Here is an 18,596-nt window from a genome sequence, read left to right as displayed (position 1 = left end):
GAGCTGTGAATGTGCTCACATTTGCAGTAGCGTTTTCTTTTGCTGTCAGGTATTTGGGAATAAACTGAAGCCCAGAGGAGTTGGGTGGAGACTTACTGGTTTGAGGAATAAAATCATCTAATAGCCCCTGGCTTTGGACTCTAACCTAATTATGTGATGATAACATCACCAATTTCCTCTACTTTTTCCTCCATTGTCTATGGTTTTAGAATTTCCAGTCAAGCAAGAACACTAGAAATTGTATAGGCTCAGGAGCCAGATATCCATCCTAGGTTCATATCCCAGCTGTGAGTCAGGCAAGTAAGTCATTTCTCTGACTGAATCTTCTCATTTGTAAAATGGGAATTCAGTTGTTTAAAACTAGAGGGTCCTATTATGAGGTTAATAGAAAAGCGGTATTTTTCAGATGGTTTGTACTGTGTACTGACATAAAGGGGCTAGAAGTGCCAAAAGGAAGACAAGTGGGGCTGGAGTGGTGAAAAGGAAGATCACATGCTGCAGCCATTTGTGTTGACCTCTTGCTGTACTCAGAGATAGGCCTGGATCTGCCGAAGACATGACACTTAACCAAAGCATGTTGCCTCTGCCCCGGCTGCTCATCTGGAATCACTCCATTCCTGTAGCAGCAAGAGTGCCTGCCAACAGCTGTCACACATTGGGAGTCCAAACCTTTCTCTTCCTTCAGCTTCCTCAGTTCCTTTCATGTCTGTCTAACGGAAGCCACCTGGCGAGAGAGCATAGAAATATAGTTTGATGTTCAGAGTAGCATATAGAAGGGTAGGTAAAGTGGAAAACAGTGGGTAACTAATGTATACAAAGACTTGATACATATGCACTGCATAGATTTTTTTTTTTTTAAATAGCCAGTACTATGTATGTATGTGTGTATGTATGTATGTATTTAGGAGAGAGTATGACCTGGAGAGAAGGGCAGAGGGAGAGAGAGAGAATCCTAAGCAGGCTCCATGCCCAACGTGGGGCTTGATCCCACAGCACTGGAATCATGACCTGAGCAGAAATCAAGAGTCAGATGCTCAACTGACTGAGCCACCCAGGTGTCTCAACCACATATATACCTTTTATAATCAGTAACTGGGTATCTGTAGGAAGGAGAACCGGAGACTGGAGCATAGCCACGGAGGGATGCATTAGTTTTACTTCTGTCTTTACTTTTGGGCTTTGTTTTTTAATGCCTTTAGAACCACAGAATTGAATTGATTATACTCATTTTGTGGCATGTTTATTTTGGTTCATGGAAATCATCATGTCCACTGTTTTCTCCCTTTGTCACCCATGTCTCATATGTCCTACCTCCCATACTCTTATGTAGATACATTGAAATTCTTGAAAGATATATAATATCATTCGTGGGTTAAATTTATTTATTTATTTGTTTATTTTTGAGAGAGAAAGAACACGAGTAGGGGAAGGGCAGAGAGAGGGAGACACAGAATCTGAAGTAGCCTGCAGGTTGTAGGCTCTAAGCTGTCAGCACAGAGCCTGATGGGGGCTCGAACCCACAAACTGCAAGATCATGACTTGAGCTGAAGTTGGATGCTTAACTAACTGATGGAGCCACTCCGGCACCCCCATGGGTTAAATTTAAATAAAGTCTGTTGTGCTTTACTTTTTTATACTCAGCATTATGTTTTTGAAGTGCATTCATGTTGCTGCATAGAAATTTGGTTCATCCTTCCTCATTTGCATGTTATTTTTCCATATGTTTGTATCACATTTACTCTTCTCATCTATTTTCTCATTGATGGGCATCTAATTTGCCTACAACTTTCACACAGTACTACAGTGAACAGCTTCATTCCTGTTTCATTATTGATCTGTTGAGAGTTTCTGGGATATATACCCAGTGTGGTGGGCAGCCTTTAAAATGGCTCCCAATGGTCCTTGCCCCCTGATATTCATGTCCTTGTTTAAATTCCTCCCCTTTAATATGGGCTGGGCCAAGTGATTCTTTTCTAATGAATAGAATATGGCAGAAGTGATGAGATGTCACCTCTGAGTAGTTTACCAAAGATCTGTGACTTCTATCTTGCTTGCCATTTCTCATTGTCTTTTCTCTGGGGGAAACAAGCTGTTATGTTGTGAACTGCCCTATGGAGAGGTCTATGTGGCAGGGAACTTATGTCTCTGACCAACAGCTATGTAAGCAAGCTTGGAAACATAATTCTCCACTTAACTTGAGATAACTGTAACCCCACCTCACCTTTGACTACAGTCTTTTGAGAAACTCAAACTCACAGGCACTCAGCCAAACCACATCTAGATTCCTGACCCACATAATCTTTGAGATGATAAATGTTTGTCATTTTAAGCCTCTAAATCTTGGGGTAATTTATTACACAACGATAGGTAACTGATACACCCAGGCACATGACTGTTGGGTTATAGAATATATGCATACTTAGGGGCACCCGGGTGGCTCAGTTGGTTGAGCATCCTATTCTTGATTTGGCTCAGGTCATGATCCTAATGTTGTGGGATCAAGCCCTGCATCAGACTCCACCTTGAGAGCCTACTTAAGATTCTCTTTCTCTCCCTCTGACCCTCCCCCCTACTCACGCTGTCTCTCTGTCTCAAAATAAAAATAAGTAGGGGCTCCTGGGTGGCTCAGTTGGTTAAGCTTCTGACTCTTGATTTCAGCTCAGGTCATGATCTCATGGTTCATGACATCGAGCCCCACGTTGGGCTCTGTGCTGACAGCTCAGAGCCTGCTTGTGATTCTCTTTCTGCCCTCCTGCACTGTTCTCTTTCTTTGTCTCTCAAAATAAATAAAATAAAAATAAATAAGAATATATGCATACTTAACTAAGTACTGCCAGACTTCTTTCCAACAGAAATACTTGAGGGCTTTTGTTTCCTCACATTTTCACTAGCCCTTGCTAATATCCTTTATAAATATTTTTTTGCTGGTCTGATAGGTGTAAAGTGGTATCTCATTTTAATTATATTTATTTGATATATATTGAATATACTTTTGTTTCTTTTTTGGTCAGTGCTTATTCATATTCTTTCCTTTCTTTGGTTTTTCTGCCTTGTGTTGATTTAAAGAAAGGTCTTGTGTAAATAGCCCTTGCTGGTTTCAGACATTACAGGTATCTTATTTTATTACTTGTTAAATTTGCAAATAATGTCCTTCGTTAAGCAGAAATATTTAATGCTAATGTAGTTATAATTTCTTTCTCCTTAAGGTTTGCTTCTCTGGGTCTTGTTTTAGCAGGACCATTGATATCCATAATTTAGACTTTTTTTTAATGTTTATTTTTGAAAGAGAAAGGGTGGGGGAGGGGCAGAGAGCGAGGGAGACCAAGAATCTGCAGCCGGCTGCATGCTAATAGGAAGCCCTATGTGGGGCTTGAACTCACAAACTGCGAGATCATGACCTGAGCCAAAGCCAGATGCTCAACCGACTGAGCCACCCAGGTGCCCCCATAATTTAAATTTTTTAAGTAAGTCTTTTCTCTAAAAACCTTTGGATGAATTTAAAAATACGGAAAGGGGTGCCTGGGTGGCTCAGTCAATTGAGCATCTCACTCTTGATTTTGGCTCAGGTCATGATCTCACAGGTTTTGAGTTTGAGCCACACGTTGGGCTCTGCACTGACATCACAGAGCCTGCTTGAGATTCTCTCTCTCCCTGTCTTCTCGGCCGCTCCCCCACTCATTCTCTCTTTTGCTCTCTCTCTCTCTCGAAATAAATAAACATTAAAAATAAAAAATAAAAATATGGAAATAACTTGTGCTCTTTTGTTGCCCAATTCATTTGAATTTCTTTTGCTACACCACTGTCAAGTACTTATTTTACCTATAATGTGGTAACTTAGCCCATTCACAAATCTGGATGAAGATGAGGTGTGGCCATGTAGTAAGTGACCTGAATTAGGTTGATAGGGAAAACCTAGGAGTGAATTGATACATTGGTCCCCAAGTTACAGAAACTATAAGACATATTTTTTTGCAAAGTAATATAAATGTATTTCTCTGCTTTTTTTGGAAAAAAATGAGGGAAGCCCCAAATTCTTTAAAATAATAATTTTAGCTTTAGTTAATGTCCACCAGATGGCACCAGTGCACACTAAGTACTTATAAAATCGGAAGCATTATTCTCACACTTCTCTTAAAATCTTAAAAATGTATTGTCCATGTAATTAAGGAGGTAATTCTGACTCCCTACTAATTAGTCTTCAAGAAACTTTTTCTGAGGCTCTAGGTTGGGTGAGGTATTTTGCTGTGTGGTCCTATAGCTAATAGCATTCACCTAATTGCTCTATAATTATTTACTGGAGTCTGTTTCTTCCACTTTAGGTAGAAATGAGGGCATTTTTAGCCTTAGTAGGCCCTGAATAGTGAGGCTTTCATTTATTTTTCTAATAGTCATTAAGTTATGAGTTAGAGCTAGGTTTGGGAAGTAAAATCTAAAATGTAGACTCAATTTAAACATAACTTTCAATGCTTACAAAATCTACAGTTTGGGAAAATAATGGAAGTAAATATTTCATTGTTTTAATTGTATATATTGAATTGATGATGAAAAAAATAGCAATCATTATCCATCTCATTCACTGGACTGAGCTAGAAATCCCATTTCCTTTTGGGAAATGAACATAAGAGAAATTTACAAGCCTTGAAAAATGAATTTATGAATTAATATGCCCAAGCACCATAAAAGTGACTTCCAAGCAACAGCTTGGACTCCAAATATTAAACTTTCATACCATTTATCCTGAATGGCAGTAATGAAACTCAGGCTCTGTGTCTGTGATGTCTGGGTGTCTTAGAAAAGTTTCCATGAGCTCCCTCTTTCTTGTTTTTGGAGAGATGACATTTTTTCCTGTATTATCAATACATTTGAGATAGAGCAGGGACTGGACTCACCTTCCCTCTATGCTGACTGCAAAACCCAGGTTCCTTGATGGCGCAAACACTATGCCCTTTGACAGTACATCTTGCAGGAATGTGGAAGCAGGATGCTTACCAAAGGAGAGACTTGACTATGTGAAGACTGGTGACTACCAAACCAGTCTATACCTAGGTGGGCCCCAGTGCTAACTTTTCACCAATTTTTTCCCTCTTTATAATACTAAAAATCACACCCCGGGGTGGAGATTTAAAATGCTAATGAGACATGAGATGCATGAGGAAGCATATGCTACCCATTGTGCCTGTGCGCCCAACTTTATGTATCTCGCCCTGCCCCTACATGCTTAGCTTGCACTCCTTTTCTGTCTTAGCCGTTTTGAAAACTTTCCCTGGCCTTTGGGAATTCAACCTGAAGGACCCTTTCCTTTGTGCTATCTCCCTTGTGCTAGAGCATAAGCCCCAATAAAAGTCTTTTCCTGAAATTTCTGTTTGGTGCCAGTCTATTACTATTGCTTGGAAAGCCCAAGGACCCAAGTAACAAATTGAGAGGTCCAGCCAAGCATCAGACTTTCCTGGAAAACATATCTCCGGAGCCTTCTTACTGATGTTCACTTGTGGCAGGTTACTTCATAGGCTTTCTCTATTGAATCTTCTTTTTAAAAAATGATCGATACCAATATTTCCCAAAGTGTGATTAGTGAAACGATAGTCTTCCTAGACTGACTTTCTTGGGAAAGAAAAGTGTTCTGTTGTTAAGCAAGAGAAAAAAAGTGTTCTGTTGTTACATATTCTGCTGTTTCCTTCTTTATAGGTCACATTGTCATGTTAAAGACTGTAACAGTGATTCTCAATGGAGTGGTACTGTCCCCTAGGGAGTATTTTATAAATTATAAATTTCTGGGAGTGTTTTATTGTCATACTGATTGGCCTAGAGGTTATGGACACTAGCTAGCTTGCATTGCACAGACAGTCCCACAAAAGCAAGAATTATCTCTGGCTGTCTGGGACTTACTCTTGTCATTATTGTCATATAGCTGAAAAATCTGTTTATAATTAAGCTGAGGACCTACCTCCATTTTACATGTAAATACAAAGTAGTTTTGATTTTATAATAGACACTGAATGTCTTAGGACTATAGTGAATGACCATGTCAGTCAAGGGAAGATTGTATTTTGTTTGGAGCTTTGCCAAGAATTATTTATTTCAGAAAAGCACATCATGAGCAAACACAACTCGTTGTATTTGAGTCACTGATGCAACACAACTTCGTAGCCCCGTTTGAACTGTCATATTCACGTGATTCTCCATACAAGTGTCTGACTTATGTCTTTTGGTTTAGTTATTCCCAAGAATTTATATATTAAAATCCATAGTTTGTTGGTGGTGGTCCTTTTGGAAATTGTTTATGTAGGATATGTCTATGAATTTTGTTTCAGGGTGTAAAGGAGGTGTTACAAAGATAGACGTTTACACCAAAGGCATATTAGATCTAGGGTTCGGGACCACTATCCTAAGTAGAGAAATCTGGTGAATTTTCTTAACCCAGCATTTGCTAAGCTAATTTGATAATAGAACGTTTTTTTTGTGTATAGTATCTGTTAACATTAGAGAAAGCTATAGTAATTCAAATCCTGTCATTAATGAAACTTTTTATAGTACTTTATACTTTTCACAATGCTTTCACATGCCTTATTTCAATTTATTTTCACATGAGGTACTTAGCATAGGTTTTCTCTATTCGTTCTGAAGACGAAGTAAACCAGGAGAATTCAGGTGACCCACCCTAGGACACTCAAAGGTGTGTGACAGAGCCACAGACAGACGAGAGGCCTGATTCTGATTCATGCCCTTTTTTCTACATCTGATGGCTCTGGGAGTTTGCCAGTCCCAGCGTAGGGTTCTCTCCATTTCTCCACGCTTCTGTGGCCAGGAAGTAGGGAAGGAAAAGGTGGAACCATGTCAGAGCAGCACTGGGGCAGGTGAAGCTTTCCACACTAAGGGAGCTGACTGTCCAGTCTAAAGTCCACCAGCTTATTTCCCCCGCTTCCTCCTTCTTGCTGTTTGCCTTTCAAGTTCACCACCTTTCTTGTATTTCTAGATCAAAAGGGTGATCAAAGGAGAAAAAGTGAAACTGCAGCTCACTGGTTAAAACTGCTGGATGGAATGTGGAATTTGTGATTTAACATTGCTTTCTCATTATCTTCTGTTCTTCCTGGGGCTTATGGTTAGTATTTGCATCACCAATTCTTGTTGAGATTATAGACCTACAGGATGTCTATTCTAAAGAGGAAATAATAATGACAAACGGCTTTTACTACATGTCAGGCATCATTCTAAGTGCCTAATATACGTTAATTTGTGTAATCCTTAACAAAAACTTTGTGAGGTAGGTAATAGTATTGTCTCCATTTAGATGAGGAAACGGAGGCAGAAGAGGTTTAAATCACTTATTCGAGGTTATACAGCTAGTAAGTGATAAAAGAAGGGTTCAGTACTTTGCCCCAAGTGGTTCAGCTAGTAAGTGGCAGAACTGAAATTTGAGTCTGCACAGTCTGGCATCAGAGAAAAGCTTACGGATTACCAAAGAGGTAAACTGTGGTAAAGTCAGAATATGACAGATGGAATCTTGTGGTTTTCTTTTAGAATGAGTGTTGGGAGAGCTTCTATTGAAAACTTACAATCAAGTTTGAGCTTTGTTTTTTAAATCTAAAAGGAGTGTCAGGGTATAAGAGGTCTTCCAAGGAAGTTCCTACCTGTAAGTCTCAAGTGTCATACTCTCTTAAATTCTATCATTAACATATCAAACCTTTGAGTTTTCTTTGGGTTCAACTGTTAGATATATTCTTAAAAGACTAACGTATTTTTTTTTTAATAATAACAATAGGCATTTATTTAAAGTAATAACATTTGCAGCTCAAATAGTTCCAAATTGTACATTTCGGGTTTACCCAACTTCTTAAAAATATTTGAGGGCAGCTGCAACCACAGATATCAACTCCATGATTATTTGCCCATTCTTCTCTTTCCTGAATAACTTCTTTCAGATACGGTTCAAGGTAGAATTTATCCTCCTCATATTTTGTCCACTGCACTTTAAGCAAGACCTGGTGCCTCATGGTCAGGTCCAGTGCTCTCTTAATGAGAAACATCCTGTAGTTATAAAGGTTCTCAGGAAGCCTTCTTATGGCCTCTTTCACATCATCATTCTCATATGTTGTATCATCTTGCATTAGTCCCAGTTTATTGAACCCTGCAGCAGTGTAATACCATTTTCAAATACCCTCCAGCCACTGGCTTGATGCTGCACCCGCAGGCCAGCTCCCCATTTTGACCCGAGACTCTTAAAAGACTAATGTATTAAACTAAATGACAAAGGTCAGTGACTTAGTAGTTTTGAGCAAAACTAACCAAGTGAACCTAGAGTCTACTGGCCAGCTAACTTCTTTCCTTCCCTACTCCTTTCCTCTGTTCTTTGGTTTTGCTTATGGCTGCACTCCAAGTAATACCAGCAGCTTGTAAGTGTCCTCAAAAAATAGATTTCAAAAGAGGAGCAGGACATTTTTATTTCATGCTTGCTGCCAAGTTTCATTAAGCTGTTTTGCTGGATTTTCCATTTATTCCTCTGTGATTTTGGTGTAAATTTATTACCCAGCCAACATGTGGGCCAGTGCTTCTTTTCAAGCTTATGCTAATTGATAACAGAAACCAGAGCTGGAAGTTGGACAAGACAAAGCTGCAAATGGAACACCAGGTGGCGAAGGGGGCACATATCATGTCTGGAGATAATGGTAAGCATGCTGGTGACCTGAGGTGAGGTACAGTGGGTGGGACCAGCCGAGGAAACACTGGAGACCAGTGGGCACGCACTGAGGGAGTGCCTGCTTGCTCAGGGTTGGGCACTGGGCACTTTGCATACAGTGGCAAACAAATTAAAGACCTCGCTGGCATCCTTCCTGATTCCTGAATTCAGATTTTAAAATAAGGCAATGTATGGAATTTTCTAAAAGTCTCTATTGTGATGAATTGTTCCTCAGAACTCCCTAACAGCATGTCTTACCAACCTTAACATACACTTACCAAGTTGTGATTTCAGACAAGCCTGATGTAAAGTTCATTTGTTTTATATTCCTCTTACTACATACAAAAGGAAACACACATCATAAAGAGAAGAAAGATGATTATTTGTTTCAAACGCTACCACAAAACATTTTCATAAAGTATGTAGTAGGTATTAAGGTGTTAGGTGCTTTGAGTACTGAGCAGTTAGCTATAGAAATTTGTCACCAGAGAAACTCAGCTGGAAAGCACCTTGCAGATAAAATCTGGAAATGATTGGGTAAAATCATTAAAATCAGTAAAATGAGTGGATCACAGTGGTTTTCTTGGTGGCCACACAATCAGGATTAAGAAACCATGGGACTGGGAATTAGTCTTCTTGGGCTTGACTCCTGCTTTGCTGTGAAACAGTGGGAGGTCCATGTTAGCCTGTCTGTTAGTGTCTCACTGGCCCACCTCACCAGCGATAACAAGCATTATATATAATGATGAATGGGAAAGTATCTTGGAAATTGAAACTTTGTACTATTTAAGATACTGTTGTTAGTTGTTAATTCTAGTTCATAATATAATTTTTTTTCTTCTTCTTAAATAGGCTCCATGACCAGCATGGAGCCCACGAGTCTGACACTCAACCGACAGAGCCACCTGGGCATCCCTAGTTCATAATATAATTTAAATGAGGCTCATTTATTCTTTGCAAATGGATTCTTTCCTCTATTATGATAATACTGTTGATAATATTTATATATTTATTTCAAAGATTTTATTTATTTTTTTTAACATTTATTTATTTTTGAGACAGAGAGAGACAGAGAGAGACAGAGCATGAGCAGGGGAGGGTCAGAGAGAGAGGGAGACACAGAATCCGAAACAGGCTCCAGGCTCCGAGCTGTCAGCCCAGAGCCCGATGCGGGGCTCAAACTCACAGACTGTGAGATCATGACCTGAGCCAAAGTCGGACGCCCAACCGACTGAGCCACCCAGGCGCCCCAAGATTTTTTTTTTTTTTTTTTAATTTTTTTTTCAACGTTTATTTATTTTTGGGACAGAGAGAGACAGAGCATGAACGGGGGAGGGACAGAGAGAGAGGGAGACACAGAATCGGAAACAGGCTCCAGGCTCTGAGCCATCAGCCCAGAGCCTGACGCGGGGCTCGAACTCCCGGACCGCAAGATCGTGACCTGGCTGAAGTCGGACGCTTAACCGACTGCGCCACCCAGGTGCCCCAAGATTTTATTTTTTTAAGTAATCTCTACACCTAACATGGGGCTTGAAGTCACAACCCCAAGATTAAGAGTCAGCATTCTCTACAGACTAAACCAGCCAGAAACCCCTCCTTTAAAAAAAAAAAAAAAAGATTTTATTTTTTTAAATGGATAATACTTATTTAATTAACAGAAATGTGATTTGTCCACAGACAAACAGCAAGTAGCAGTGCTGCAGCTGGGGCCCTGATGAAGTTTGGGGAGATCTATGAATATCCTGATTCATAGCCTGTGGTACTTTCCTAGAGTCTTCAGGTTAGCTGCTTGGGGTCTCACTTCCTGTTTAATTATGTATAACTGGCTTCTTACTCTGTAGAGTTACTATTTTCTAACTAGTCAGGAGAGATAACTTTCTGGCTTTAATACATCCCACCACATTTTTACTGGTCATGGACTGTTTCTTCCCATATGGGCATCAGTATCTGGGTCCCAACCTATATCCTACTGATTTTATAGGTACTGCAGGTAAAAAGGTATCCCCTAGTTTATGTCTACATCCGTATGTACAGACCAGCCTAGGTCTTCAGGGAGGCTCTATTTCTGGTGGTCTGAGGAGCTGAGGAAATTGCCATAGGAGGTATCTTCTTGGAGTGACCACAGAGAGCCAGCCGTGCTCTAATGGCTCAAATGGTTCCAGGCCCTCTCTGAAGAACCAGAATTCTCATCTGGCTTAGATCCCCAGGGCCTGCAGAATAGCCCCGAAACAGCTGAGGGAACCTTAAAACTGATCAGTGTCAGACATTTTCCAGGCTGAGCTGCATGGATCGTTAGTCAACTTTGGGGGAGAGTTGCAATTGTCATAAACCTTGTGCTCCCAATATATGACCCCAGGGTTCTTCTAGGACATCTCAAATATATCCTGGACTCTCTGTGATAGAGACTACTTGTTCGCAATTTGCTGTCTACCAGAGAGGCACTAGCAGCCCTGAACCTGACTCTGTTGTCAGGCTGGGGCTTTTCCTCATAGAGTCCTAATATGGTCAGTCTCATCCTTGTTATAAGTTTCTTTAAAATACTTCATATTTCAAAGCCCAGCTCAAATGTCACTTTCTTTTCCTATAGGCTCCCAACGTGAACATAATCAATTACATACGTATATACATACTATACCATACAGTGCTGTGTGCCCATAGTACTTTATCCATACTTGTAGTGGAATTCTTAACACATAGTGTCTAAAACGTGTCTGCCTTTGTGCTTAAAGGGAGCTATAAACTTCTTAAGAGTAAAGACTACATGTGACTCATTTGATCTATTTATATATTTGCAAGGTCTCACATCATGATTGGAACATTCATGTTTATTGCCTTAAATTCTTTTCAAGGACAATGAGATGGAAATCAAAGATAGTACCACTCTTTTCCTGATTAATTATTTCAACACATTTATCAAAACCTACTAACATGTTATACACCGGCCTGCCATGAGGAAGCAGTTATGAATAAGATGCACATATGATGATTCCCCTACAGGGAGCTTATAGTTGGGTAGTCTTCTCTATTGTCATGCCTTGTTGTCCCTGATAAATCAGTTGTTGCTTCTGGTAGTGGTGAGCTAAGCCAGACTGTTCCTTTTCACTTATCCAGGACATGGACATGTGTTGCTGATGCTGGTGGTAGAAGTAGCAGTGAGCAGAATTGTACCCTCCCCTTCTGACTGTGTTCATGATAATTGTGGCATGACCAGTCATCATCTACTCTTGCCTGCTCTCCCCAAAGGGAACTCTAGATAAGTTCTGTAGCAGTGGATAATGACAGATTGGATCCTGGGAGCCTAGGCTTGACATCCTGGAGTAAAGACTCTGGGTGGATGGAGCCAGAGAGTAAGGAGGGTATCAAATCCAAGAAGCCAAGTCCATTTCAAATCCAAAGGGCAAGCATAGGATAGAAAACAGGGGGCCGTTTTAGTTTAGAAAACTAGAGTTCAATGTTTAGAGGCAATATTGGACAGAGATGAAGCTGAAAGGTAGGAATGGAGCTGGAGGTTAAGAGCTGGTTGATGTATCCAAGAGTTTTGTGGTAAAGAGGTAAGATGTCAATAATTTTCTGTTCTTGAATTTCTCAGCTTGCTGAGAGATAAGGGCTGGGCTGTTTGGAGGGTGATGTCAGCTTTATGGCTGAATAAGATGCCCATAGTTTGTGTCCTTCTCCCAACAACAACAATGTAGCATCCATCAGAGTGCCTTTGTAGAAGCTGTGGGATCCAGTACCACATGCCACAGGATCTGGGAGGAGTCTTTGCCCATCCATACATCACGTAATAGGCATATAGATGTTGGTCCCAGCTGTGGACTGTGAACTGGCTCCAGCCCCTTTTGGGCTGCAGTCCAGGAGCCCCCATAAAACAGTCTTCAACAGTCACCCACAAACAAAAGAGCCAGGTTTCCAGTGGAGAAGTTCCAGCACACCATAGAAACAAAAAAAGCATGAGTTTGGATGCATGCAGTTTGGAAGGGGTGAGAGGAACAGTTTGATTTTATCTCTATCACTTCTACCCTAAGGTAACACAGCTTAGGGCCAAGAGAAATCTTCTTGGCCTTTGATCTCTCCTGTAGAGGAAAAGGAATGTGTGGGTGAGCATCTGGCTTCCCCAGCTGTGTGGGACACTGCCAAAGAGGCTCATTTCTCTCTTCTCCATCCAGAGTACTGAGTCATGAGCTCCATGACTGAGGGGGGCAGGAAAAGTTGGAAGAGCAACAATCTGAACTCTTGGAGAGCATGAAAGAGATGTGGATCCGACTGTGTCACAGATTCCACCAAGAAGACTGCCCATGAACCACTAAGGACTCTTTGCTAGTGGATTCCCTCAATTGGCCCATAGGTATCCCCACTGCCTCAGTGCCCCACACTGTGAGTGCATTTCTTAGCATAAACCTTACAGGCCTGGAGAGAGTGGTATGATATATTCAAAGTGGTGAGAGAACAAAACCTGTCAATCAAGAATTCAGAAGGGTACCTGGGTGACTCAGTCAGTTAAGTGTCTGACTTCAGCTCAGGTCATGACCTCAGGGTTGGTGAGTTTGAGTCCCACATCAGGCTCTGTGCTAATAGCTCAGAGCCTGCAACTTGCTTTGGTTTTTGTATCTCCCTCTCTGCCCCTTCCCTGCTCGTGCTGTGTCTCTCAAAAGTGAATAAACATTAAAAAAAAAAAAAATTCAGAAAAGGAGAGATAAAGTCTTTCACAGACAAACAAAAGCTGAAGAAGTTAATCCCCACTAGACCTGCCTTACAAAAAATGCCAAAAGGCGTTCTTCCAGCTAAAGTGAAAGGATCTAATTAGTAACATGAAAATAGACAACACACTGGTAAAGCTAAGCATATGGTCAAATTCAGACTAATACTGTAGTGGTGGTGTGTTAACCACTTTAGTATAAGATCAAAGGACAAGAGAACTAGAAATAACTATAGTTAGTATAATTTGTTAATATACAATATAAAAAGAAGTAAATTGTAACATCAAAAACAAAAGGGGAGGGGTAGAAAGGTGGACCTTCTATGTGTAATTGAAGTTAAGTTGCTATAAGTTTAAAATGGACAGTTTTAGTTACGAGATGGCTTATGTACACATCTTGCTAACCACAAAGCAAAAACCTGTAGTAGATTCACAAAAGATAAAGAGGAGAATCAGCAAATACCGCAGAAAATCAATTCACAAAGGCAGGCAGAAAGAAAGGAAAAAAGGAACAGTGGAACTACAAAACAGCCAGAAAGCAATAAATAAGGTGACATTAGTAAGTTCTTACCTACCATTAATTATTCTAAATGTAGGTGAATTGAATCTACCAGTCAAAAGACAGAGAGTGGCTGAGTGGATAACATAACAATACCCAACTATATGCTACCTATAAGAGACTTTCCACTTTCAGAACACACATAGGCTTCAAGTGAAGACATGGAAAGAGATATTCTGTGCAAGTGGAAACCAAAAGAGAGCAGGAGTAGCTATACTTGTATCAGACAAAATAGACTTTAAGCCAAAAATGGTAACAAGAAACAAAGAAGGTCATTATATAATGAAAATAGGTCAATTCATCAACATGTTATTACAATTATTTATGTCCTCATCACTGGAGCACCTAAATACAGTAAGCAAATACAGATCTGAAGGCAGAAATAGACAAAATGATACAATTAATAGTAGGGGACTTTAGTACCCTTTCAACAATGGATATAGACAGAAAATCAGTAAGGAAACTCCAGACTTGAACTATACCTTAGACCAAATGGATCTAACAGACATATACAGAATGTTTCACCCAACAGAAGTGCAACACATTCTTCTCAAGTGCACATGAAACATTCTCCAGGATGGATTATGTGATAAGTCACAAAACAAATCTTAGCAAATTTAAGAATATTGAAATCTTAATATTGAAATCTTTCCTCCTGACCACAATAATATGAAACTAGAAATCAATAATAAAAGGAGGAAAGATGGAAAATTAACAAACATGTGGAAATCAATATGCTTGTGAACAAGCAATGGGTCTAAGAAATCAAAAGCAAAATTAAAAAATATATATCTTTAAACAAAAATGGAAACACAACTTACCAAACCCTATGGGATGCAGTAAAAGTAGTTCTAAGAGGGAAGTTTATAACAATAAAGACCTACATTAAGAAAAAATATCTTGGGAATGCAAGCTGGTACAGCCACTCTGGAAAACAGTATGGAGGTTCCTCAAAAAATTAAAAATAGAACTACCCTACAACCCAGCAATTGAACTACTAGGCATTTATCCATGGGATACAGGTGTGCTGTTTCGAAGGGACACATGCATCCCCATGTTTATAGCAGCACTATCAACAATAGCCAAAGTATGGAAAGAGCCCAAATGTCCATCGATGGATGAATGGATAAAGAAGATGTGGTATATATACACAATGGAGTATTACTCGTCAATTAAAAAGAATGAAATCTTGCCATTGGCAACTACGTGGATGGAACTGGAGGGTATTATGCTAAGTGAAATTAGAGAAAGACAAAAATCATATGTCTTCACTCATGTGAGTACTTTAAGAGACAAAACAGATGAACATAAGGGAAAGGAAACAAATCATATAAAGACGGAGGGGGACAAAACATAAGAGACTCGTAAATATGGAGAACAAACTGGGGGTTCCTGGAGGGTTGTGGGAGGGGGGATGGGCTACATGGGTGAGGGGCATTAAGGAATCTACTAATGAAATCATTGCTGCACTATATGCTAACTAATTTGGATAAAAATTTAAAAAAATAAAAAAAGCAGAAAATACCCGCCCAAAAAAGAAAAAAAGAACTATCTTTATCTGATTTCACACCATAAGCAACTACAAAAAAGAATAAACCAAGCCCAAAGTTAGCAGAAGAGGGGAAATAACAAAGAACAGCAGAAATAAATGAAATAAAGACTAGAAAAATAATAGAAAAAAGTCAGTGAAACTGAGTTGATTTTTTTAAAAAGAAAAGTGATGGAGGTGTTAATTAATGCTACCGTAGTAATCACAGTATATAAGTGTATCAACGTGTTGTACACCTTAAACTTACACAATGTTTTATGTCAATTCAATGGTGCCCAGTCTTATGGGTGCAAGAGAAGAATTGTAAAGCGTAGCCCTTGTCCTTTAAGGAACCTATTGCTTAGCTGTGAGAAAAGAATCACACTTAAAAAAAAAAAAAAGAATGGAGTAAGATGGGGTTGAATTTAAGAATCAGAAGACTAGAGACCCAAGTGGAAAGTGGCTGGGCTGGTGTGAGCTGAGGGCATGGGATGGCTTTATGGGCCTTGAGGCACAGGCTCATTCACAGCCATCAATTTATGCCACACAGTTCTTTCTCATGTTGGGAACTTCAGTGAGGTCTGTGCTCAGGCCACAATTTACACGAAGAAAGATAAGGTTAACAGTAGGATGCTCAGAATGCAGCTTTAGTCCATTCAACTTTTTTTTCCCCCTAAAATACCTTATAAAGAAATCTCATTTATCATGGAAATATTCTTAGCTCTCATACTTCAACCATGGGAAAGCCAAGAGCTACCCAAAGCTTTTTGTTTGGCCTAAAAGTCGTGTATAGTAATGTCAGCTGCTTTGATGTTGGCATTTCACCACAAGTGGATGACACAGGTCAATCTGCCTTTGGGACTGGGAGAGTTTCCCAGCTCCACCTGGAGCCTGACTCACCTCATTGACCTCTGTTGCTCTTTTTGTGGCATGTTTTCCGTTCTGCTAGATTGCCTTTCGCTGACTAAAAAGGTGGTTGCTCACCACCGAGGCTTGCGCAGGCATGTAACTGTTAATACCAAGCAAGAGCCCCACGTGTCCTGGTGTCTCTCCCCAAGTTCTGCACATTTAACACTTGCCTTTGTGTTAGGAAGCATGGAGCTCCTTTGATGCATAAGATAAGATGTTCTCATTAATAACTGGCTTCCCTGTCCTTGCTTTGCTGTCAGGAGAGAACTGGATGATAAAACCTATGATTTATTTGGACTGGCTCCATTAAGAACTGACAGAGTGATGATTTGATTCCAGTAATGCTTTATTCTTACTCCATGTTTTGACTATTCTATCTAGCTGCGCCCCTGCTGAAAGTGACTCTTAATCACTAATTCTGAACTCACCGAAGAGTATAAAACAGTACATGTCACCTAAAATCTCAGTGGAATTACCTCTTATCAAAAAATTTCATAAGACTTTCAAACTCTTTCTCAAATTATTATGAGATGATTGAAAAGTCCAGACAACTTACAGGTTCACTTTTTGACTGACTTACAGGTGTTTCATAGGGACCATGCAATTGACTGTACAGTGATTAATTTGTTCATTGATTTTATTCAACGTGTGTTTATTGGAAGTTAACTCTGCCATGCTCTGTTCTGGGTGCTGGGAATGGAGCAGTGAATTAAACAGAAACCTGCCTTCATTTAGTGGAGGAAAATAGACAAAAAACAGAGGAAATAATGTGATTGGTTATTTGAGCATGAGGAATGTTCAGAAGAAGGACAAAAATGAACTGGGGCAGGAGATAAAGGCTACTAAGTTTGTGGGAGAAGAATAGGGAAAACATCTCAGTTATTTTAAATAGTGTTGTTTGGAAACTCACTGAGAAAGTGACATTAGAGCAAAGACTTGAAGGAGGGTTAGGAGTGAGCCACATGTGTGATGGGGGAAGAGTGTGCCAGGCAGAGGATGCAATGGGTACAGGGGTCCTATGGTGGGAAGTTACCTGCTACGTTTCAAGCCAGGCTGATGGTAACTTTAGAACACACAGGCACAGGGCTGTATGCATGCCAGACGCTGCTTTATATCCATTATCTCATTTAATCCTCCATGTTTCCCTAGTCCCCATTTCTAAAGGAAGAGACTGAGGCACAGACAGTTTAGATAACTTTCCGTAGATTACCTAGCTGGAAAGTGGTGGAACCCAGGAAGTCTGGCTCTAGCGTCTCTGTGCTCAGCCACACTGTTCTGCTGCCTGATATTTAAGCATATATTTGCAGATATGAGGGTGCTGCTTATCACATTGTACTGTGCCACTTTGCTTTCAGGATAAAATATTTTCCCAATCTTAATAGTGGCATTAGTTATGCTGGTCTTGAGCCACTGGTTTATTTCAATTTAATGAACACTGTGATCTGTGACAATTGCTGCTCATGATTTTATGTTAGCCATTGAATATTTAAAGGTCCATTCTTTTTTTTTCTTTCTTCATGTTGTATTTTTTTCTACCATAATAAACTACCTTAAATCCTTTTAGTTTTTTATGACTTTTTAAAATTTTATTTTAGAGGGGCGCCTGGGTGGCTCAGTCGGTTGGGCGGCCGACTTCGGCTCAGGTCATGATCTCGCGTTCCGTGAGTTCGAGCCCCGCGTCGGGCTCTGTGCTGACCGCTCAGAGCCTGGAGCCTGTTTCAGATTCTGTGTCTCCCTCTCTCTGACCCTCCCCCGTTCATGCTCTGTCTCTCTCTGTCTCAAAAATAAATAAACGTTAAAAAAAAAAATTTATAAAATTTTATTTTAGAGAGTGTGTGTGCAATCAGGGGAGGAGCAAATGGAGAGAGAGTATCTCAAGCAGGCTCCACACTGAGCATGGAGCCCAACACAGGGCTTGATCCCATGACCCTGGGATTATGACCTGAGCCGAGATCAAGATTTAGACACTCAACCGACTGAGCCACCCAGGCCCCCCTTATATCCTTTAAAAAAAATTTTTTTTTCAACGTTTATTTATTTTTTGGGACAGAGAGAGACAGAGCATGAACGGCGGTGGGGCAGAGAGATAGGGAGACACAGAATCGGAAACAGGCTCCAGGCTCTGAGCCATCAGCCCAGAGCCTGACGCGGGGCTCAAACTCCTGGACTGCGAGATCGTGACCTGGCTGAAGTCGGACGCTTAACCGACTGCACCACCCAGGCGCCCCTA

General features: G+C 40.3%; 1 protein-coding gene across 1 annotated transcript; it reads right to left on the bottom strand.

Moving 5' to 3' along the window:
- Nucleotides 1-7,646: 7,646 nt before the first annotated feature.
- LOC122491771 (cytochrome b-c1 complex subunit 7-like) lies at nucleotides 7,647-8,210 on the bottom strand. The gene has a single exon (XM_043594981.1). It carries the CDS (start codon nucleotides 8,103-8,105, stop codon nucleotides 7,764-7,766), a length of 342 nt encoding a protein of 113 aa, XP_043450916.1. The 5' UTR covers nucleotides 8,106-8,210; the 3' UTR covers nucleotides 7,647-7,763.
- Nucleotides 8,211-18,596: the final 10,386 nt, after the last annotated feature.

The sequence above is a fragment of the Prionailurus bengalensis genome, chromosome C2 (assembly GCF_016509475.1).
Source record: "Prionailurus bengalensis isolate Pbe53 chromosome C2, Fcat_Pben_1.1_paternal_pri, whole genome shotgun sequence".
In the NCBI taxonomy this organism is placed as follows: domain Eukaryota; kingdom Metazoa; phylum Chordata; class Mammalia; order Carnivora; family Felidae; genus Prionailurus; species Prionailurus bengalensis.
Note: the sequence above shows the minus strand (reverse complement) of the source record. Positions and strands in the feature narration are given on the sequence as shown.

Bases quoted from the DNA above. Each gene is read 5' to 3' on its own strand.
- LOC122491771 (XM_043594981.1), bottom strand. From the start codon at position 8,105: ATGCAAGATGATACAACATATGAGAATGATGATGTGAAAGAGGCCATA.